This window comes from Haematobia irritans, chromosome 2, assembly GCF_050003625.1.
Source record: "Haematobia irritans isolate KBUSLIRL chromosome 2, ASM5000362v1, whole genome shotgun sequence".
Lineage (NCBI taxonomy): Eukaryota > Metazoa > Arthropoda > Insecta > Diptera > Muscidae > Haematobia > Haematobia irritans.
Window position 1 is genome coordinate 129285344 of NC_134398.1, and position 23850 is coordinate 129309193.

Consider the following 23850-nt stretch of genomic DNA (forward strand, 5'->3'; position numbering starts at 1 on the left):
GAATAAATGTATACTTTATATAGTCGGAACTCGTTATTTCGGTAGTTTGCAAACTGAATGACAAATGTGTTATACCCCCTTCATGATCCTATACTGAACAATGTATTTACCTAATGTGAGAGATTCTGCAAATTTAGGCAATTTTACTTAGGTTAGGTTAGGTTAGGTGGCAGCCCGAGCCTGATACGCTCACTTAGACTGATACGCTCACTTAGACTTTTCAGTCCATTGTGATACCACATTGGTGAACTTCTCTCTTATCACTGAGTGCTGCCCGATTCCATGTTAAGCTCAATGACAAGGGACCTCCTTTTTATAGCCGAGTCCGAACGGCGTTCCACATTCCAGTGAAACCACTTAGAGAAGCTTTGAAACCCTCAGAAATGTCACCAGCGTTACTGAGGTGGGATAATCCACCGCTGAAACACTTTTTGTTGTTCGGTCGAAGCAGGAATCGAACCCACGACCTTGTGTATGCAAGGCGAACATGCTAACCATTGCACTACGGTGGCTCCCAATTTTACTTAAAACAGGTTAATCATTTTTGCTTTAAAAACAAGTTTCACATTCGCATTTTAAGACCAAGAAATCTTTGGCCTCACGACAATAGTTTTTTCCGTGTACTTGTACACAGATTCAAGTTGATAACTTATTTCGTTCAGAAGTTGGCGTGTTTTCAAAAGACGGGCGGATGGATGGACTCGCGAGATCGACTCATAATTTCACCACGACCCAGCATATACCTACTTTATGGGGTCTGAACCAATAATTCGATGTGGTGCATGGTAAAGATTTATTTACATGGGTTTTGAAATTAAGAAAACATTTTATACTTTTGAAGTATATGTTATAATTTGGATTTTATATTGGAATTTATTTTTACGTGAACAACTTTGCTAATATATCGCAAAGACTTGATCTCGGTATCCTAATTTTATTTTTTCAGAGCCTAGACTTAATGCTAGATAGCTTTTCAAAAAATGTCTTTATGTTACGCAGGTAAGAATGTGTAGAGTTTGCATTAAAAATTATGGGGATTTCATTTCCGAAAAAATACATATAAAGGGTGATTCTTTTGAGGTTAGGATTTTCATGCATTAGTATTTGACAGATCACGTGGGATTTCAGACATGGTGTCAAAGAGAAAGATGCTCAGTATGCTTTGACATTTCATCATGAATAGACTTACTAACGAGCAACGCTTGCAAATCATTGAATTTTATTACCAAAATCAGTGGCAGAAAATCCGCTTTTTTATCGACAAATTTTGTTCAGCGATGAGGCTCATTTCTGGTTGAATGGCTACGTAAATAAGCAAAATTGCCGCATTTGGAGTGAAGAGCAACCAGAAGCCGTTCAAGAACTGCCCATGCATCCCGAAAAATGCACTGTTTGGTGTGGTTTGTACGCTGGTGGAATCATTGGACCGTATTTTTTCAAAGATGCTGTTGGACGCAACGTTACGGTGAATGGCGATCGCTATCGTTCGATGCTAACAAACTTTTTGTTGCCAAAAATGGAAGAACTGAACTTGGTTGACATGTGGTTTCAACAAGATGGCGCTACATGCCACACAGCTCGCGATTCTATGGCCATTTTGAGGGAAAACTTCGGAGAACAATTCATCTCAAGAAATGGACCGGTAAGTTGGCCACCAAGATCATGCGATTTGACGCCTTTAGACTATTTTTTGTGGGGCTACGTCAAGTCTAAAGTCTACAGAAATAAGCCAGCAACTATTCCAGCTTTGGAAGACAACATTTCCGAAGAAATTCGGGCTATTCCGGCCGAAATGCTCGAAAAAGTTGCCCAAAATTGGACTTTCCGAATGGACCACCTAAGACGCAGCCGCGGTCAACATTTAAATGAAATTATCTTCAAAAAGTAAATGTCATGGACCAATCTAACGTTTCAAATAAAGAACCGATGAGATTTTGCAAATTTTATGCGTTTTTTAAAAAAAAAAGTTATCAAGCTCTTAACAAATCACCCTTTATGTTCGTACGATATTTCTAAGACGACATATACAAATCCTGTCTTTGCAATATATCTTGTGATTTCTATTTACAAAATTTCAAGAGCCCTACAGCTTTTAGGAAACTTCAAGCGAATTCAAACGTAAACTTGTCAATAGAAACGTAGTTGTTTGCAAACAATAGATACATTTTTTCGATTCATTGAATAAGCAAAAACTGAATTTTTTCATACAAACATGTCTAGGATTTTTATTCGTTATTTTGAAATTCAAATTGAATTGTCGTCATGGTTTTAATTGTAGCAAGGTTACACGCTAAAAAAATAACATTCTTCTAAATTTTAAAACGAACTTTTGTTGTTTGCCACAAACGTTGTTGAGATTATAAGTTATAAAAATAATAATGAAGACAAAAATTATATTTTTCAATAAAATATTATTTTTTTGTGTGTATTGAACTGTGAGTAAAGTAATCCAGGTGAATGTATGGCCAGATTATTTGAATAACTGCATCCATTCTTCCAGTCTCATATCCATTAGTAAATATGAGAGAAATCTCCATGTTTGAACAATGGCTGCAGCTGATGCATATGACTTTTACGAGTATGTTCTGGAATTTCAATGGTAAACAAACATTTTTTGGCTATTGTCCTTGTGCCCATAGAAAATGATAGCACAAATGGTAATGGCAAAAATACAATAAAAAAAGTTTCCCTATGAAATTTCAGAAGTTTCTATGGAAACCGGAAGAGTGCATTGAAAAATTCCATGATAGCCATCACTTTACTAATGTAAAAGTAAAAACTGTGTATCTTTAAAACTACGATAAACTATAAAACTTAAATCTCTGTTAAAATTATGAGAGATAGTGGTACTACTACTATTGCATCTAATGTACCATATTTATATAAAGTCATTGAACAAATGGTTTGCAAACAAGTACACAGTCTCACATAAGTTTACATACCCTTGAGGTTTTTACCTTATAACTAAACATTTTTCTTGTTGTTGTTTATAATCCAGACTAAAAACATCTTCTTGAAAATGGACAAATACTTTGTTTTTTCAAATTAATTTACAAAATCTAAAGCATATATATGCATATTTTATTATATTTTAATAATTAAAGAAAATACAATTTCTTAAACCGTATGTAAACTTGTGTACACGCAAAAAAATAATTCTTTCCTCACAAACGAAATTTTAAACAAACAAAGTTCGTTTCTCATTTGCTTTTCGCTGTAAGGATGTGTATTTGGAAGAAAAGTATATACTTTTTGTGATAAACGTTTATTCTTTTCCAGGATGTAAAAACAATTTCATAAAGACAAACTAAAAAAAAAAATTGTTTCTTGCTAATTGCATTTTCCCTCACATCTTTTTCAGATCCACGAGTTTATTTAGTTCTTAACACCTTTTCCTGTAATACCAACAATGTAGAAGAAATTATACGATTTTATAAATTTTTAAAATTTTTTACCTTTCGCCTGGACGGAGAATCGAACCGCGGGCCATGCACTTTGTAAGCCAACACACTAACCACTGAGCTATGTACCTGTTATGGTCATCAAAAGATAAATATCCATATAAGTTATATTTATATAGCATAGCTTGCGGCGCCCACGAACCGAATAAACAAAGTTTATTTAACAGAAACAAACATTTAGTTTGGCACCGTGGAGCAGTGGTTGCTACGTCCGACTTGCATGCCAAGGGTCGTGGGTTCGATCCCTGCTTCGACCAAAGTTTTTTTTTTTGTTTTTTTTTTTTACATATATTCCAGATATGTTCGGAAGGTTCCGAAAACATGTTCAACATTACATTGTAGTATATTAAATTTTGAACTGTAAAATGTGTCTTATTAAAAACCTAAAGTCAGAAAAGAACAGTGTTTGATATAAACGAAATGAAGTGTGTTGTTGTTTCAAAAATAACTTTTATTATTGAAAAGATAAATTAAATTTAAATTTTGTAACAAACGAATTTTTTTTGGTGATAAAAGTTTAAAATTTTCGAAGCAATTCAAAAATCTCTAACAAAAGAAAAACGTTTTCGGTACACGTTTTCCAAACGTTTTTTTTCTTTGCGTGTAAGACTGTGTATATACAGCAGTAAGTTCGGCCGGGCCGAATCTTAAATACCCACCACCATGAATCAAATATAATAGTTTCCTTTGAAAATTTCAGGGGGGTTTGATGATAGATATTTTCCCAAGCAGATCAGTTCAACCAGTACGCTTCCCACAGATAAATGTAAAGATTTTACCTATGAAGACTACATCAGATTCTGAATTTATAAGAACCATTTTTTTGTTTCAGTTTTAGAGGAATCATAAACATCTCTTGTAAGTGTGCAAGAAAATGATGAAATAACGCCTTGATTTGAAATCTATAATCTGTAGATTTTCATCCCAATTATTTAAATGGGCTATATCAAAAACTGTACCCATACTCAATATATTCGGCACACCCCTTTATGGTCCTAGAATACCTCTAGATTTCCAATTTCAGGCTAATTGGATAAAAACTACGAATTCTAGAAGTAAATCTGGAGATCGGTTTATATGGGGCCTAATTCAAAACAGGGTCCGATAATCACAATTTTCGGCGCATCTCTTTATGGTCCTAGAATACCTCCAGATTTAAAATTTCAGGTAAATTGGATTAAAACTACGGATTCTAGATGCCCAAGAAATAAAATCGGTAGATCGGTCTATATGGGTGCTAAATCAAAACATGGACCAATACACCCCATGTCGGCACACCTCTTTCTGGTCCTAGAATACCTCTAGATTTCCAATTTCAGGCAAATTGGATAAAAACTACAGTTTTTATAAGCCCAAGACCCCAAATCGGGAGGTCGGTTTATATGGGGACTATATTAAAACTTGGACCGATATAGCCCATCTTCGAACTTGACTTGCTTGCAAACAAAAGACGAAGCTGTGCCAAATTTCAGGACGATAGCGCCATTATTGAAGGCTGTAGCGTGATTACAACAGACAGACGGATAGACGGACCTGCTTATATCGTGTTAGAATTTCTCCCTGATCAAGATTATATATACTTTATATAGGCGGCAATCGATATGTCAATGTGTTACAAACGGAATGACAAACTTATTATACCCTCGTCACCATTCTATGGTGGTGGGTATAAAAACACAATATTTTTATACCCTGCGCCACACTATGGAACAGGGTATTATAAGTTAGTGCATATGTTTGCAACACCCAGAAGGTGACGAAATAGACACAGGTGTCTTTGGCAAAAATGCTCAGGGCGGGCTCCTGAGTCGATATAGCCATGTCCGTCTGTCCGTGAACACATTTTTGTAATCAAAGTCTAGGTCGCAGTTTGTCCAATCGACTTCAAATTTGGCACAAGTATGTGTTTTGGCTCGGAATAGAACCCTTTTGATTTTGGAATGAAATCGGTTAAGATTTAGATATAGCTCCCATATATATATTTCGCCCGATATGGACTTATATGGCCCCAGAAGCCAGAGTTTTACCTTAATTTGCTTAAAATTTTGCACAAGAAGAACAATTAGTACTATAGTCAAGTGTGCCAATTTTATTGAAATCGGTTCAGATTTAGATATAGCTCCCATATATATTCGTATCATCTCCGATTTTATTCCACAACGAGACGATACTAGATAACTGATTATATTCAAAAAAAAAAAAGATACGAAACTGTGCAAAAGATACGAAACTGTGCAATTTGGTAGTTGCAAGGAAAAAATTGTGCGATTTTCGTATCTTATTTTTTGGAATATTATAAAACATCATAATACTCCGAAGAATCGACACGAAACTGTGTGAAATTTTGTAGTTGCAAGAAAAATCGCCGGTTTTTGTTTAGCTTACGTATTCCTCTAGTCTCAACTTTCAGACGTCATTTATCACTCAATGGTGTCTATGTTCAATGTAGTAGTTATCTTCTAGAGAGTTTCTATTGAGAGGCAAATTATTCCGCGCATTGCACGATTTCCATCTGCATTCGCATTTTACAATATCTTCTTTTCCAAATTTTATCATGTATTAACATTTATTTTGGAATATAAAGAAATTCGTTTGCTATTTTTATACCCTAAACCACATAGTGGTCTGGGTACAATAACTTTGATCGGCCAAAAAATGTGCCTACCAGAAATATTGATTTTAGACCATAAAATATATACCGATCGACTCAGAATCACCTCCTGAGTCGATCTAGCGCTTGGTGTCCGTCCGTCCGTCAGGATTCCGGTCGCAATTATTAACCGATTTTGATGAAATTTGGTACAGGGTGTTGTTTGGGCATAAGGATAAACGCTATTGAATTTGGAAGAAATCGGATCAAATTTAGATATAGCTCCCATACATATGTTTCGCCCGATTTCGACAAATGGGGTCACGTTGCGCTTTATTATTAACCGATCGTCTTCAAATTTGCTACAAAGTAATATTTGTCATCACTCTTCAATTCTGCAAAATTTAATCGAAATCGGTTCAGATTTAGATATAGTTCTCGTATATATGTATCGCCCGATTTTCCCAAATTTGGCCATAAAACTCTTATTTATCAACCGATCTTACTCAAACTTGGCTTACTGTAATCGTTTATAATACTAGCAATATATACAAAAAATCGTCGAGATCGGTTCTGATTTAGCTATAGCTTCCATATATAAGTATCGCCCGATCTTTCAAAATTTGGCAATAAAATCCTTATTTATTAACCAATCCTACTAAAAATTTGCACAACGTAACCTTCTGCAATATCAACAAAACCTGCAAAATATCATCCAAATCGCTTCAGATTTAGATATAGCTCCCATATATATGTGTTGAGTTGTTTACCCCTAATAACTTTATTTTTGACCATAATAGCCTTTTTTACTAACCAATCTTATTCAAACTTACCACAAGGTAACCTTCTCTGGTATCAATCAAACCTGCAAAATATCATCCACATCGATTCACGTTTAGATATAGCTACCATATATATGCACAGTTCGATTTTCCCAAATTTGTCCATAATTCTCTTATTTATTGCCAAATGTTACCCAAATTTCAAATTTTTATGTAACAGTGATGAGGCACATTTTCACCTCAGTGGATTCGTCAATAAACAGAATTGCCGCATTTGGGCGAATGAGAATCCAAGAGTGATTGTCGAAAAACCAATGCACCCACAAAGAGTGACTGTTCGGTGCGGTTTATGGGCTGGCGGCATCATCGGCCCGTATTTTTTCCAAAATGAGGCCGGTCAGGCAGTTACTGTGAATGGTGTTCGCTATCGTGAGATGATAACGAACTTTTTATGGCCCGAATTGGAAGATATGGATGTGGACGATATGTGGTTTCAGCAGGACGGTGCCACTTGCCACACAGCTAACGAAACAATGGCTCGTTTGCGCAACAAATTCAATGGCCGTGTTATCTCACGTAATGGCGATGTCAATTGGCCGCCAAGATCATGTGATTTGACTCCGTTGGACTTTTTTCTTTGGGGTTATTTAAAAGAAAAGGTGTACGTCGATAAGCCAGCAACAATTCAAGAGCTAAAGGATGAGATAATTCGGCACATTAACGGCATAGAACCTCCATCAGCGTCATCGAAAATTTGGACCATCGGATGAAGGTGTGCCATCGAGGTCGCGGCGCCCATTTGGCCAAAATTTTGTTCCATACATAATTGAGTAATACCAATATATCATAACAAAATAAAATTACAATAATTTCCTAAATAGTTTGTGTTTTATTCAAAATCAACATCGGCCCTTGAAATTTTAACCACCCTTTATTAGCCGATCGAACTTAGACTTATACATAACTCTTACATAAATACATTGTCCGATTTTCACAAATTTGGCTCCACACTAATTGAGTGATTTCCTATTTTTATACCCTCCACCAAAGGATGGGGGTATATTAACTTTGTCATTCCATTTGTAACACATCGAAATATTGCTCTAAAGTATATAAAGTATATATATTCTGGGTTTTGGTGAAATTCTGAGTCGATCTAAGCATGTCCGTCCGTCTGTTGAATACACGCTAACTTCCGAACGAAACAAGCTATCAACTTGCAACTTGACACAAGTAGTTGATATTGATGTAGGTCGGATGGTATTACAAATGGACCATATCGGTCCACTTTTACGTATTGCCCCCATATAAACCCATCCCCAGATTTGGCTTGCGGAGCCTCAAAGAGAAGTAAATTTCATCCGATCCGGCTGAAATTTGGTGCATGATGTTGGTATATGGTCTCTAACAACCATGCAAAAATTGGTCCACATCGGTTCATAATTATATATAGCCCCCATATAAACCGATCGCCAGATTTGGCTTGCGGAGCCTCAAAGAGAAGCAAATTTCATCCGATCCTGCTGAAATTTGGTTCATGGTGTTGGTATATGGTCTATAACAACCGTGCCAGAATTGGTTCATATCGGTCCATAATTATATATAGCCCCATATAAACCGTTCTCCAGATTTGACCTCCGGAGCCTCTTGGAGGAGGAAAATTCATCCGATCCGGTTCAAATGTGGAACGTGGTGTTAGTATATGGTCTCTAACATCCATGCAAAAATTGGTCCACATAGGTTCATAATTATATATAGCCCTCATATAAACCGATCCCCAGATTTGGCTTGCGGAGCCTCTAAGAGAAGCAAATTTCATCCGATACGGTTAAAATTTGGAAAATGGTCTTAGTATATGGTCTCTAACATCCGATCCGGTTTAAATTTGGAACGTGGTGTTAGTATGTGGCCGCTAACAACCATACCAAAATTGGTCCATATCGGTTCATAATTATGGTTGCCACTCGAGCCAAAAATTATCTACCAAAATTTTATTTCTATAGAAAGTTTTGTCAAAACTTTATTTCTATAGAAAATTTTGTCAACATTTTATTTCTATAGAAAATTTTGTTAAAATTTAATTTCTATAGAAAATTTTGTCAAACTGAATTATATACGTATTTAATCGGTCTCTTTTAATTTAATATATACCACATATGGATTCGATTGTGGATGACAGTGTTTAGAAAAAGTTTGTACGCAATCCATGGTGGAGGGTACATAAGCTTCGGTCTGGCCGAACTTACGGCTGTATATACTTGTTTTAGCTTACGCATTCCTCAAGTCTCAACTTTTAGATGTCATTTATCACTCAATGGTGTCTATGTTCAATGTAGTAGTTAGCTTGTAGAGAGTTTCTATTGAGAAGCAAATTATTCCGTCCATTGCATGATTTCCAGCTGCATTCGCATTTCACAATATCTTCTTTTCCCAATTTTATCATGTATTAACATTTATTTTGGACCTAAAGAAATTCGTTTGCTATTTTTAATATAATATTCCAATCCAAAACTTTTTTTTTGGGATATTAGTTAATTTTTTATTTTTGGCGTTATTTCATTATGAAGTAAAATCCCAATCTTAAGAGTGAAACAAGGTCCCAAGAAAATGAAATAAAGTACCAATAAATTTTGTTTTTGTTATCTGTATAAACATTTGGGGTCTTATTTAATTTTCTCTTTGGGGCGTTATTCCGTGGAGCCCGCCACCTCCAGTATAGCAAATTGTCTCTCCAACACACCGGTTGCATTTTGCACCTTTGCTTTGCGAATCTGCCCATCGGCCAAAAAAACTTCAACTATATTTCCTTTGAGCCAAACATATCGTGGGTCAACCACTACCACTAAGTCCCTACTTCCAACAGTTCGAATTTGAAAACTCAGGACGGGAAGACCATTTCGTCGCCTCATCTGTACATTTTCTTTACCGCTATTCCAACGCCATTCCGCTGCATCCGATATGTCCAATAAAGTATTAAAAAATTGGAGATGGTTTTCAACACCTGTGGAACAGGGTATTATAAGTTAGTGCATATGTTTGTAACACCCAGAAGGAGACGAGATAGACACATGGTGTCTTTGGCAATAATGCTCAGGGTGCGTCCCTGAGTCGATATAACCATGTCCGTCTGTCCGTCCGTCTGTCTGTGAACACATTTTTGTGATCAAAGTCTAGGTCGCAATTTAAGGCCAATCGCCTTCAAATTTGGCACATGTTCCTTAATTGGGTCAGAATAGAACCCTATTGATTTTGGAAGAAATCGGTTCAGATTTAGATCTAGCTCCCATATATATCTTTCGCCCGATATGCACTAATATGGACCCAGCAGCCAGAGTTTTATACCGATTTGCTTGAAATTTTGTACAAACATAACACTTAGTCGTATAGTCAAGTGTGCAAAATTTGATTTAAATCGGTTCAGATTTAGATATAGCTCCCATATATATCTTTCGCCCGATATGCACTTATATGGCCCCAGAAGCCAGATTTTTGGCCGAATTTGGTTGAAATTTTGCACTAGGAGTACAATTAGTAGTATAGTCAAGTGTGCAAAATTTGATTGAAATCGGTTCAGATTTAGATATAGCTCCCATATATATCTTTCGCCCGATATGGACTAATATGGTCTTAGAAGGCAGAGTTTTGGCCCAATTTGTTTGAAATTTTGCACTTGGAGTACAATTAGTAATGCAGTTAAGTGTGCAAAATTTGATTGAAATCGGTTCAGATTTATATATAGCTCCCATATATAGCTTTCGCCCGATTTACACTCATATGACCACAGAGGCCAATGTTTAACTCCGATTTAGTTGAACTTTTGCACAGGGAGTAGAATGAGCATTGTAGCTATGCGTGTCAAATTTGGTTGAAATCGGTTCAGATGTAGATATAGCTCCCATATATATGTTCTTCTGATTTCGACAAAAATGGTCAAAATACCAACATTTTCCTTGTAAAATCGCCGCTGCTTAGTCGAAAAGTTGTAAAAATGACTCTAATTTTCCTAAGCGTCTAATACATATATATCGAGCGATAAATCATAAATAAACTTTTGCGAAGTTTCTTTAAAATTGCTTCACATTTAAATATTTTCCCATATTATTTTACTAACATTGTGTTCCACCCTAGTGCATTAGCCAACTTAAATTTTGAGTCTATAGATTCTGTCCAAATCGAGTGATATTTAAATGTATGTATTTGGGACAAACCTTTATATATAGCACCCAACACATTTGACGGATGTGATATGGTATCGAAAATTTAGATTTACAAAGTGGTGCAGGGTATAATATAGTCGGCCCCGCCCGACTTTAGACTTTCCTTACTTGTTTTATTTAAATATGTTGTTTACTTGTAACAGAGCATAATTCTACTTGAAGTCGAGTCTGAATTTGAAAATTTAAGTTCTCGTTAACAATAAACATAAACATAAAGAAAAGAGCTGATAAAAAAAGATTTAAAAGACAATTGGGTCTTCAAGGTATCTTTATTTCGATTCCCACTTCTTTGGCTCGTAATGTTAAGGTAAAGACAAAATCTTTAGAACCGGGCAATATTTTTTCATTGTTATGATGGTATTATCTATGACTGTACTTTCATTACTGGCACTGTATCGCTTTTACTTTTCCAATCCGATACAATTATGTCATTCCAAGGCTAAGATATATATTCATCTGATTCTTATTCTTTTCACTAATGATTTCCCTCTTAAAATACATATCAAATTAACATTTATATAAGGAACCACCTTGAAAGCAGAAGGACATCTATCATTCATAGTTATATCTAGTTTATATTAGTTTCGGCATTAACATGTTTCTTGTATGAAGTCATAGAAAATGGGCAAATCGTTTCCCATTACTTAAACATTAATATGCAATTTCACTTCATGTAATTATACCACAACATCCTGTCCATAAGTGACCATAATTCCCCCCATGAGGGTGGATTTGGTTGAATATGTAATTAAAATATACCAGATTTTATAATCGCTTCTGTAACTAATTCCAATAATCTTACCTGGCAGCACCATTTTGTAAAATCACATTTCCGCTGTGCAAATGACCATGCAGGGGAAAACCTCGCTCCTTTAGAAACAGCAAAGCTTCCAATATTTGACGACCCAAACGTTGCACCTGCGTGACTGGTAAGCCAGTGGGCTTCCGAGTATATTTACGTGACCATGGCTCGTTCCATTGCGCCTGAAATGATATTAAAATCATATTTTTAAACTAGTTTGTAAACCTTATATAAATTACATTTGAAATTATGGGGCCAAGTATGAGAACCTTGCGAAAAAATATTGCATGGTAATTAGTAAACACGTGGTCTCATATTATCATCTGATTATATAGTATTATTTAATTGTAGGTGGTAAAATTGCAATGGTCAAGGATAGCGAAGCCTGCATTTTATTAATTCCAAACATGGGGACAGTATTTACTTTGATATATGGGAGACCTCAATCAAAGTCTCTACTTCTGCATTTTATTAAATAACAGGTTTTACATTTCAATATGATATAAAATCCATAAAAACCCATTTGTGGAATTCTAATTCTAATTGCAAAATATAATTAAAAATTTTATTGCCAGCTTTAGTGATAGCGATCAAAATTTAATAAATACTTTAAATTAAATAAACACAAAGAGCAACTATATGATACCATACGCCACCGTTAAATGGAAATGACTACAGGACACAAACAAACATCCAATGTACCCTCTGTAATATGAGGGAAACTGAGAATTTGTAACATTTCTTTGCCGGATGTCCAACGTAACAGGTTGGCTGAGAAGTCCCCGGTCTGACACATAGATGGCGTCTCTAGTATTAACTGCATATTATTTTTATATAGTACCAACCTTCAAATGATTCTTGTCCAAATTTGACGTCTGTAAGTCAATTAGTTTGTGAGATAGAGCGTCTTTTGTGAAGCAACTTTTGTTATTGTGAAAAAAAATGGAAAAAAGGAATTTCGTGTTTTGATAAAATACTGTTTTCTGAAGGGAAAAAATACGGTGGAAGCAAAAACTTGGCTTGATAATGAGTTTCCGGACTCTGTCCCATGGAAATCAACAATAATTGATTGGTATGCAAGATTCAGGCGTGGTGAAATGAACACGGAGGACGGTGAACGCAGTGGACGCCCGAAAAAGGTGGTTACCGACGAAAACATCAAAAAAATCCACAAAATGATTTTGAATGACCGCAAAATTAAGTTGATCGAGATAGCATCGAGAGGCCTTAAAGATATCAAAGGAACGTGTTGGTCATATCATTCATCAATGTTTGGATATGCGGAAGCTCTGTGCAAAATGGGTGCCGCGCGAGCTCACATTTGACCAAAAACAACAACGTGTTGATGATTCTGAGCGGTGTTTGCAGCTGTTAACTCGTAATAAACCCGAGTTTTTCCGTCGATATGTGACAATGGATGAAACATGGCTCCATCACTACACTCCTGAGTCCAATCGACAGTCGGCTGCGTGGACAGGTGAACCGTCTCCGAAGCGTGGAAAGACTCAAAAGACCGCTGGCAAAGTAATGGCCTCTGTTTTTTGGGATGCGCATGGATTAATTTTTATCGATTATCTTGAGAATGGAAAAACCATCAACAGTGACTATTATATGGCGTTATTGGAGCGTTTGAAGGTCGAAATCGCTGCAAAACGGCCCCATATGACGAAGAAAAAAGTGTTGTTCCACCACGACAACGCACCGTGCCACAAGTCATTGAGAACGATGGCAAAAATTCATGAATTGGGCTTCGAATTGCTTCCCCACCCACCGTATTCTCCAGATCTGGCCCTCAGCGACTTTTTCTTGTTCTCAGACCTCAAAAGGATGCTCGCAGGGAAAAAATTTGGCTGCAATGAAGAGGTGATCGCCGAAACTGAGGCCTATTTTGAGGCAAAACCGAATGAGTACTACCAAAATGGTATCAAAAAATTGGAAGGTCGTTATAATCGTTGTATCGCTCTTGAAGCCACCGTGGTGCAATGGTTAGCATGCCCGCCTTGCATACACAAGGTCGTGGGTTCGATTCCTGCAACGACCGAACACCAAAAAGTTTTTCAGCGGTGGATTATCCCACCTCAGTAATGCTGGTGACATTTCTGAGGGTTGCAAAGCTTCTCTAAGTGGTTTCACTGGAATGTGGAACGCCGTTCGGACTCGGCTATAAAAAGGAGGTCCCTTGTCACTGAGCTTAACATGGAATCGGGCAGCACTCAGTGATAAGAGAGAAGTTCACCACTGTGGTATCACAATGGACTGAATAGTCTAAGTGAGCCTGATACATCGGGCTGCCACATAACTTAACCTAACCTATCGATCTTGAAGGGAACTATGTTGAATAATAAAAACAAATTTTGACAAAAAAATTTGATTTTCTTTGTTAGACAGGGGACTTATCAGCCAACCTGTTAATGGCATTTCATAATAAAGGGTGATACGGTAAAAATTTGGTCAAGGGAAAACGCGTGTAAATCGGTGAAATCGTTTATTTAAAAAATCAAATTAAATTTCTTTTTCCAGTTCAATTCGTATAAAATTCAGGAAAAATATTCAGTTAGGCTTTCGCTTTTCCAAATCCGTATTGCCGGGCCTCACGCTTGACACCTGCCATCAGATTTTGTACAGCCACCTTGTCCACCTTCTTCGCCGCAGAAAGCCAGTTTGCCTTGAACTGCTGCTCGTCCTTAGCAGTTTTTTTGGTCTTCTTTAGGTTCCGCTTGACTATAGCCCAGTATTTCTCAATTGGGCGGAGCTCTGGCGTGTTGGGAGGGTTCTTGTCCTGGGGAACCACCTTTTTACCGTAATGGCAAGATGCGAAATCCGGCCAAAACAGTACGGAACAACTGTGTTTTTTCAAGAAAAGCAGCAGACGTTTATTCAAACACTCTTTCACGTAAATTTCTTGGTTGACAGTCCCGGAAGCTATGAAAATGCTGCTTTTCAAGCCACAGGTACAGTTGGCATGCCAAACCAGATATTTCTTTGCGAACTTTGACAGTTTTATGTGCTTGAAAATATCTGCTACCTTTCCCCTTCCTTTTGCCGTATAAAACTCCTGTCCCGGAAGCTGCTTGTAGTCGGCTTTGACGTAGGTTTCGTTGTCCATTACCACGCAGTCAAACTTCGTCAGCATCGTCGTGTACAGCCTCCGGGATCGCGCTTTGGCCGTCGTATTTTGTTTATCATCGCAATTTGGAGTCACTACCTTCTTGTAAGTCGATAGTCCGGCTCGTTTTTTGGCTCGATGCACGGTTGTAGACGATACACCCAGCTTATTTGCGGCATCTCGGAGAGAGAGGTTAGGGTTTCGCTTGAAACTACCGGCAACTCTCTTTGTCGTCTCAGCGGCTTCCGGTTTTCGATTTCCCCCCGATCCAGACTTCTTGGCTGTCGACGAACGTTCCTGTTGTTGTTGTTGTAACAGTTTATTGTGATCTCATCCATTTCATGTTATAAGCTTGGTACATCAGCTTGTTGGCAGATCAAGGAACTCTGCGACTAAGGTGGGGTGTGTCCAGAGTGATCTGGTGGTAAGTCGGGTTGGTTTGGCTGGGCAAGAGAAAAGATGACGCGTGTCGTGTGGCCCTTGGTTGCAAATTGGACAAACGTCAGCTACGCTGCTATCAATCACCGATAAGTAGGAATTGAGGCGGCTGCACTTGCCTGATCTTAATTGGGCCAAAACTACCCTAGTCTGCCGTGGGAGGTCTCTTTCCTCCGGTGCTATGGGCGGTGGTCGGACTCCAAGAACAGGATTAACCTTGTAGGTTCTCACCGCTTCAGCTACAGTATCCTCATGAATCCTGTTCAAACCTGCCTGGTACGCTGCTTGATCTAGAGGCTCTCTTTTATAGCGCTGGATCTCGCGCTCTAGATTATGTATATCAACCCTTACGTTCCTGGGTGGTGGTTGTGTATCCATAAGATGGTGGTTTGGATGATTACTGCGATAACAACCCAGGAGATACTGCTTTGACAACATGTAGTTGTGTCTTCGCACAGGGATGATCTTTGTCTCCACATAAAGGTGATCCAGGGGTGTGCTGCGGAGACACCCAGTCGCAGTTCTAAGAGCAGCGTTCTGCAGGTTTGTATGTTATTCCACTGCGTATCACTGGTCTGCGGTGTCCACACTGGCGCTGCATAGTTTACCACTGACCGGCCAATTGCCTTATAAGTAGTTAGCAAGATTTCTTTGTCCGCACCCCAAGTACTGCCGGCAAGTGACTTGAGGACCTTGTTTCTACCACGGAGCTTATTACAAATTGCAGTGGCATGGGCAGATGACCTAAAAAGTCTGTTGAATGTGACCCCAAGAATCTTGGGGTAATTTGTGGTCGGAATTATTACTCCATCGACTCTGATATTCAACTGCCTGCGCACTTCTGCCGTCCATGTAGTAAATAGTGTGGCTGAGGATTTGGTGGGGGATATCCTCAAGTTTCTCGCAGTGAAATAACTGGTAAGATTAGCTATGTAGACGTTCAACCGATCGCAAATGTCATCAACATTGGACCCAGATGCCAAGATTGTACAGTCATCCGCATATGATACAATCTCGACGCCGTCAGGAGGGGGTGGAATCGAGGACATGTAGAGGTTAAACAGTACCGGAGATATCACCCCACCTTGGGGAACTCCCTGTTTAACTCTACGCGGTCTTGACTTTCTGTCCCTGAATTCCACGTACGACTGGCGTCCACACATATAATTCAGCACCCAACGCTTCGCTCCTGCCGGTAGGGACGTATTCTCGATGTCCTCAAATAATGTGGCATGGTTGACCGTATCGAATGCTTTCGATAGGTCAAGCGCCACGAGGACCGTCCTATGACACGGCCTGAGCTGGTTAAGTCCCTTATTAATATGTGTCGAAATGGCATGTAAGGCTGTTGTCGTACTATGTACCTTACGGAATCCATGTTGATGGTGGGCAGCTGGAAAATTCTCCACAAGGCTGGGGAGGAGTAATGCCTCAAGTGTCTTGGCTACTGGCGAAAGAAGGGATATCGGTCTGTACGATTCACATTTGCTCGAATCTTTGCCCGGTTTCAGTAGTGGAATCACCCTTCCCATTTTCCAGACATCGGGTATAATGTGTGATTCCAAAGACAAATTGAGGAGTCTGGTCAGGTACTCAACTCCCAGTATTCCCAGATGCTTCAGCATTAGCATTGAAATTCCATCAGGGCCCAGCGCCTTAGATGGTTTCGCGCTGTTGATGACATTGGTAACTTCGGCTGCAGTAAATTGTGGTGTGTCATCGGCTCGGAGGCCACGTACACGACGGGTGGCTCTCCTTTTCGCTCTATCACTCTCGGGATGCTCGACAAACTGTCGGTTGAAGTATTTGGGGCACCTCTTCGGATCAGTCACAGTCACGTCGCCAAATGTGACTGAAATCCCATCATCCCTTGTGGAGAGGTTCGAGAGGGCTCTAACTGTTGACCACAATTTACCAGTTCCTGTTCCTAAGTTACATTGCTTCAGGTGCTCTAACCAAGTGTTCCGCTTGTGCTCGTCGACTATCTTACTAATCTCTAGATTTAGTTCTCTGATTCTAGGATCAGCAGGGTTAGCACGACGGCGCCCATCACGCTCGTCTGCGAGTCCCGCCGCTTCGGCTGGGAAGTTTGGCCTCACTTGGGCAATTCGACCAGCGGGTATGAAGCGAGCGGCTGCTGCGTTGATGATGTCCCGGAACTCCCTCTGGGCAACATGAACATGTGTGGGGGACGGGAGCTCATTGAAGCGGCGATCGGTGTATTCTCTGAAGCCTTCCCAGTTGGCTTTCTTTTGATTAATAAACGTCCGGCGTTCAGAGGTTATGAAATCGGAGGGTCGGTTGATGGTTAGAATTATGGGGAGGTGGTCCGAACCCAATGAAATGACGGGTTGCCAGGAGAACGAACGTTCCTCAAACACTTTAATTAAAGTGTTTCACCTCAAACACTTTAATTACATTTGTAACGGTTGATTTGGCAACTTTTAGCGATTTTGCCAGCTTTGCGTGCGAGTAGCTCGGATTTTCGCGATGCGCGAGCAAAATTTTGATACGCTGCTCTTCTTGCTTGGACTAGTGTTGGGAAAGTAACGAGTATTTGATTACAAGTACTCGTTACTGACTAATTTTTTGAGTACTCGTTACTAGTAAAAGAGTACTCAATATCTTCAATGCCAGTTTTTTTCTTCTGACGGTAAGTAAGTTGGCGGTTTGGAAGTAAAATTCTTGACTTCTTGGAAAATATTAATTGAAGTTTTCGAAAATCGTTTTATCAGTTAAAATAACACGAAAAGGATATATGGCTTCACCTTTGAACAAAGTGAAAAATTTGCATTTGAAAAAATTTGAATTGGGTGTAGGTGGGAGCTATAATTTAAAGCATCACATGGATCACGTCTCATGCGAATAGTATGAATAATAATGTCGTTGACTTCAGCTGGTTCAATCCAATTGTTTTCAGAGAATTTACCAAAGCTTATTCAAAAACCCTTGGAAAATTTCAACATTGGGTCTCACGATAAAAATGATCGCCAAATATTTTCATCCACTGTCAATGGTGGAAAATGGTGGATTTAAAAAGTTTGCAAATTGCAAGCATCAGTAATACACAATGCCATTTAGATATACCCTGACGAAAAAGAACCAAATAGTGAATACGAAATTGGCTCTAAAAATTTGAATGATTGGCGAAAATCTTTTTCAAACGAGACCCATATGTCAACAACACCACATTTTATAACACTAGAATAAAACTGGATAATGTAATTTGCTTTTCTATACTGTTTTTAAATTTAAAAAAGAGGAAGATATTATTAAAAAGTGCCCACAATGTCTTTTTTAATTGTTTTTATAAAAGTAACGAGTAGTAACGAGTACTCAATTCAAAAGTAACGAGTAGTAACGAGTAGTCAAAAGTAATCAAAATTTACAACACTAGCTTGGACGGCATTTTGACAACTGAAGAGTGAATTCCAAAATCAAAATAGGAGCAACATTCTACACACACCTTCAAAATGAGGGGTGTTCAGGTTTTTAAATGCAAAATTGAAAGAAATACGTCAAGTTTATATTGACCAAATTTTGACCGTATCACCCTTTATTGTGAGAAATTCTAAGTACAGAAGCTCTAATAATATGCTTTATATATTGCAACCAATATTGAAAATTTTGCAATTTTATTTGAATCGAAAATATCATAAGAATAAATGACATTTTCTAGACTTTGACCAACATACAAGTATTGTTAGTCAATCTATTTCTATTTCAATGTTAGTTGAAATAGAAAATTATAAAAATTTACTTTAAGCTATTTCTTTTTAATTATGGTTGTCTGAGTTTGCAGATTTAGTTCCACATAATTCCATAATTTGTTGAATTCCACATTTCATAGATTAATATGCTTACCTTATATATTAGATCCTTAAGACTACCCCGCGAATTGAATGGTGTCACCAAGCAGGCAAAATTTCCCGAACTGATATGAAGGAAACCCAGATCTAAGACTGGATAGATATAGGGATGATGTAGGGAACCCAAAAGTTCCATTAGAATATTTTTAGGGGTTTCATTGGGTGCTAAATCTTCAAAGGCAACACAATCTGGAGGCAGGGTTAACATGGTCATCAAACGATCGGTGCGAACCTATCGAAGAAAAGAGGGAGAACCATATCAGTAAAAACACATAAATATAGTCCAAATTTACATTTATAACTTACCGAAGAATCGGTTACCAAAAACCAATTTTTCCCATGCCTCGAACCAATCTCATCCAAATGGGCTATGACTTCATAGCGGCCATTGGAGTTTTGAACCCATTCTTGTGTAGCATTAAGGGCCTTCTCACGTTGGGCCCTTTCACGGGGTGAACGTTCAACTATTCCATTGCCACTGTCTAAAGCTGAGTATTGATATTTGATATTGGGTCTGTAAAGTGTAAAAGAGGACATAATAAAATATGCCAAATTAGTTATCACTGTTTCTAGCAATAAGATAAGAAAAGCTTCTCAAAACTAGAACGATTTATTATAACTTAAGGTTAGTTTAACTTTTAACTAAAATTATTATTTATTTTAAAATACTTAGAAATTAAACTAAAATTATTATTACTATACTAACTAAAAAGGGACATATACAAGGTAAATGGCTCATACAATTATGGTAATTTTGGATGTGTTAGTAGTATTAGATGGCATATGGTTAAAATACACATTTTTGGTTAGTTAATACTTCAGCATGTCATTAGCACCCTAAATGCATAGATACAAGAGAATATTGAAATTAAATTCGTCATATGTTGGACGTCATTAACTAAATAACTAGCTAGCTAACTAACTGACAGACAGATTATCTAAGTATGATAGTAAGGTCATATTTACGTATATGTGTGTGTGTGTATGTATGCATGTATGTGATTGTAAAATTAATGGTTGTGACACATGACATTTGACCGACCATTACATTTATAATAAATGATTTAGAAAATTTTTTGTCTAATACTCTGGGAGATTTTCTTTGTGATTTTCAGGTTGGCTTATGCACTGAAAGAAAAAATAAATTTTCATTAAATAATACAAATATTTGTTGAACTCAATGAATTTATATATTTACGAATATGTTGAATTACTAAAACAAGTATATACGGTCGTAAGTTCGGCAGGGCTGAGTCTTAATTAATGAGGATTATTGGTGTCTGTGCATATGGTGATTGGGCCTTTATGTAAAAATGTGTCCTAATTTAATTTATTGAAAACAGGGGTCGTTTGGCCTGAAGTTAGAAATGAAGAGGTGTTTGAAAACCCTAAAATATTGAAGTTTGTCGGTGTGCAAATCGCATCGAATTTGAAATTTAGTGATCTTTTGGACAAATAAATAAATAATTTATATCGGTCAATTTTTGTAACCCTCTATCATAGAATTTAAAATGGAGAGTGATTAAAACGCAATTTAGTCACATTTCCAGGAGTCGACTTCGTTGCTGGTGTCATGACTGATGAAAATACTGGAGTCTGAGTAGAACAAATTTCGCTTACTCCACTGCCCTGGGAGTGAATCTGACTTCAAATTGGAGTCGGAGTCTGAAGATTTTGCTGCAGTTGGTGTCAGAGCCAGAGTTTTTATGCGACTCCGGCTGAATCGATCCATTAATGCCCACCACCACAAAATTCGATTTTGATTTTGATCGAAAATAAATTTATCGCAACATTCGATTAAGCGATGTCTGATTTTCTGTCTGTTGATGTAGTTTTGTGTGCAAAGTACAGTTTAAGTCCAATCGTCCTCAAAATTGGCAGAAGATCTTACTTCTGCTCAAAGATAATCGATGTTGACTTAAAAAAAAAAAAAAAAACAAGTATATACGGCCGCAAGTTCGGCCAGGCCGAATCTTATGTACCCTCCACCATGGATTGCGTAGAAACTTCTACGAAAAACTGTCATCTACACGCAGAGAAGGAATATGATCACCTCAAACATGTTTCAAGAGCAAAATGTTATTTTTGTATGGTGACCATGTAACATGTTTGTCACTAAAATGTTATTTTCTCGTCAAATATAACCTGCTTGCCGAAATCAGATACATGATTTCCGAGAAAATAACATGGTTGCGAAAACCATGTTATATGGTCACCTCCCAAAAATATCATTTTGCTCTTAAAACATGTTTGAGGTGATCATATTCCTTCTCTGGGTGTACAATCGAATTACTTGGATTGTGGTATCTCAAAACTTCTTAACATCGTTTTATAAATTGTGAGTTCGTCCATACGTGGTATATATTAGACAAAAAAGTTATGTATAGGTAAGTCTACAAATAATTACAAATCGACATGGACTTTTGCACAGTACGTAGAGAGCCAGAACTGAGATAGGGGGTCGCTTATATCGTGGCTATATAGAATTATGAACTTGATATGGACCAATTTGTGTGTGATTGGAGATCGATTTATCTGAGGGCTATATATAACTATAGATCGATATGGACCTAGTTAGGCATGGTTGTTAACGGCCATATACTAGCACAATGTACCAAATTTCAACTGACTCGGATGAAATTTGCTCCTCCAAGAGGCTCCAAAACCAAATATCGTTTTATATGGGGTTATATATGATTATAGACTGATATGGACCACTTTTGGCATGGTTGTTAAATATCATATACTACCACCACGTACCAAATTTCAACCAGATCGGATGAATTTTGCTTCTCCAAAAGGCACCAGCGGTCAAATCTGGGGATCGGTTTATATGGGGGCTATATGTAATTATGGGCTGATATGAACCAATTCCTGCATGGTTGTTAGATACCATATACTAACATCACGTACCAAATTTCAACCGAATCGGATGCATTTTTCTCTTCCAGGGGGCTCCGGAGGACAAATGTGGGGATCGGTTTATATGAGGCCTATATATAATTATTGACCGATTTCGACCAATTTTTGCATAGGTGTTTGACGCCATATATTAACACCACGTACCAAATTTCAACTGAATCAGATGAATTTTGGTCTTCCAAGAGGCTCCGGAGGTCAAATCTGGTGATCGGTTTATATGGTGGCTATATATTATTATGGACTGATGTGGACCATTTTTTGCATGGTCATTAGAGACCATATACTAACACCATGTACCAAATCTCGTTCGGAAGTTAGCGTGATTTCAACAGACGGACGGACGGACGGACATGCTCGGATCGACTCAGAATTCCACCACGACCCAGAATATATATACTTTATGGGGTCTTAGAGAAATATTTCGATGTGTTACAAACGGAATGACAAAGTTAATGGTGGAGGGTATAATAATCGGATCTTATTATACCCTATGGTGGAGGGTATAATAAGCTCAGATTTGGATATAGCTACCGTATATATTTTTCACTGATCTGATCATACTTAACGTATTTATTAACCGATCTTCAAATTTCGTACACTTGAATGTTTTGTGAGTTCCGTAAAACCTGCAAAATATCACACAATTCGATTCAGGCTTAGATATAGCTCTCATATATAACTTTCGCTTGATTTAGATTCATATGAGCATCGCCACTGCTAAGTCGAAAACTTGTAGAAATGACTCCAATTTACCTATACCTCTAATACATACAGTATGTCAAGAAAGTCTTTTGACATTGCCAACTATTTCAAATTCTAGAAATAATTGAAATATTAAATATTTTATTAAATTTTTAATTCTGTGTACGTATGTATACTTTGCAAAATACATAATAAAATATTTTTTTAAAATTTCATTATATTTAATTTTGGAACAAAACATAATTTTTATCCCATTGTCAAAACACTTTCTTGACAAACTGTATGTATCGACCGATAAATACACTTTTGCGAAGTTGTTTACACACAGAAAAAAGTCTGTTGTAAAACTGAAATGAACTAATAATAAAATGAACTAATATTTAAATAAAATGAACTAATATTTATTGCAAACATTTTATTTAGATTTAGTTCATTTTTAAAATTTTGTAAGAATTTTTCCCCAGCCCAACGATATTTTCTTTATTCCAAGTATGTCTCAAACATTTTATGAATTAAATGTCAGTGAAATTTCAATAACATACCAATTAGTTCAATTCTAACTAAGACAGAAGAAGTTTTTCGTACACTTCTCAAATATAGTAAGAATGAACTACAGTGTGGTTAAAATGGGAATGACGTGGCGCTTAAGATTTTTTCTTTATTTTTAGTTCATTTTTTCTTTCCGAGGAAGGTGAATTTCGTAAATGGTAATTAAAATTCCAAAAATGTCGGAAAATTTTCATTAGTTTAATGAATCTCAAAATTTGGAAAACAATTTAGTTCAATTTTCGAACGAGATAGTTCATTTTTCCCATAATGTAGTTTACTTTTTTTTCTGTGTAAAAACTGCTTCAGATTTCAATGGTTGCCATATTTATGCCTATTATGCCTATAAGGCCTACTTAAATGTTAGGTCTATAGATTTTGTAAAAGTCTAACAAATTTTGTCCAGATTGGGTCA

General features: G+C 37.3%; 1 protein-coding gene across 3 annotated transcripts in view; it reads right to left on the reverse strand.

The window, feature by feature from the left end:
* Positions 1 to 23850, reverse strand: part of Slob (Slowpoke binding protein) — a 277336-nt gene that overhangs the window by 57394 nt on the left and 196092 nt on the right. For all 3 annotated transcript variants that reach the window (XM_075296155.1, XM_075296154.1, XM_075296153.1), the window contains 3 exons: positions 19572 to 19779; positions 19261 to 19497; positions 11853 to 12034 (listed from right to left, as the gene is read on the reverse strand). In XM_075296155.1, the coding sequence (XP_075152270.1) occupies positions 11853 to 12034; positions 19261 to 19497; positions 19572 to 19779 (627 nt within the window). The remainder of the gene's footprint in view (positions 1 to 11852; positions 12035 to 19260; positions 19498 to 19571; positions 19780 to 23850) is intronic.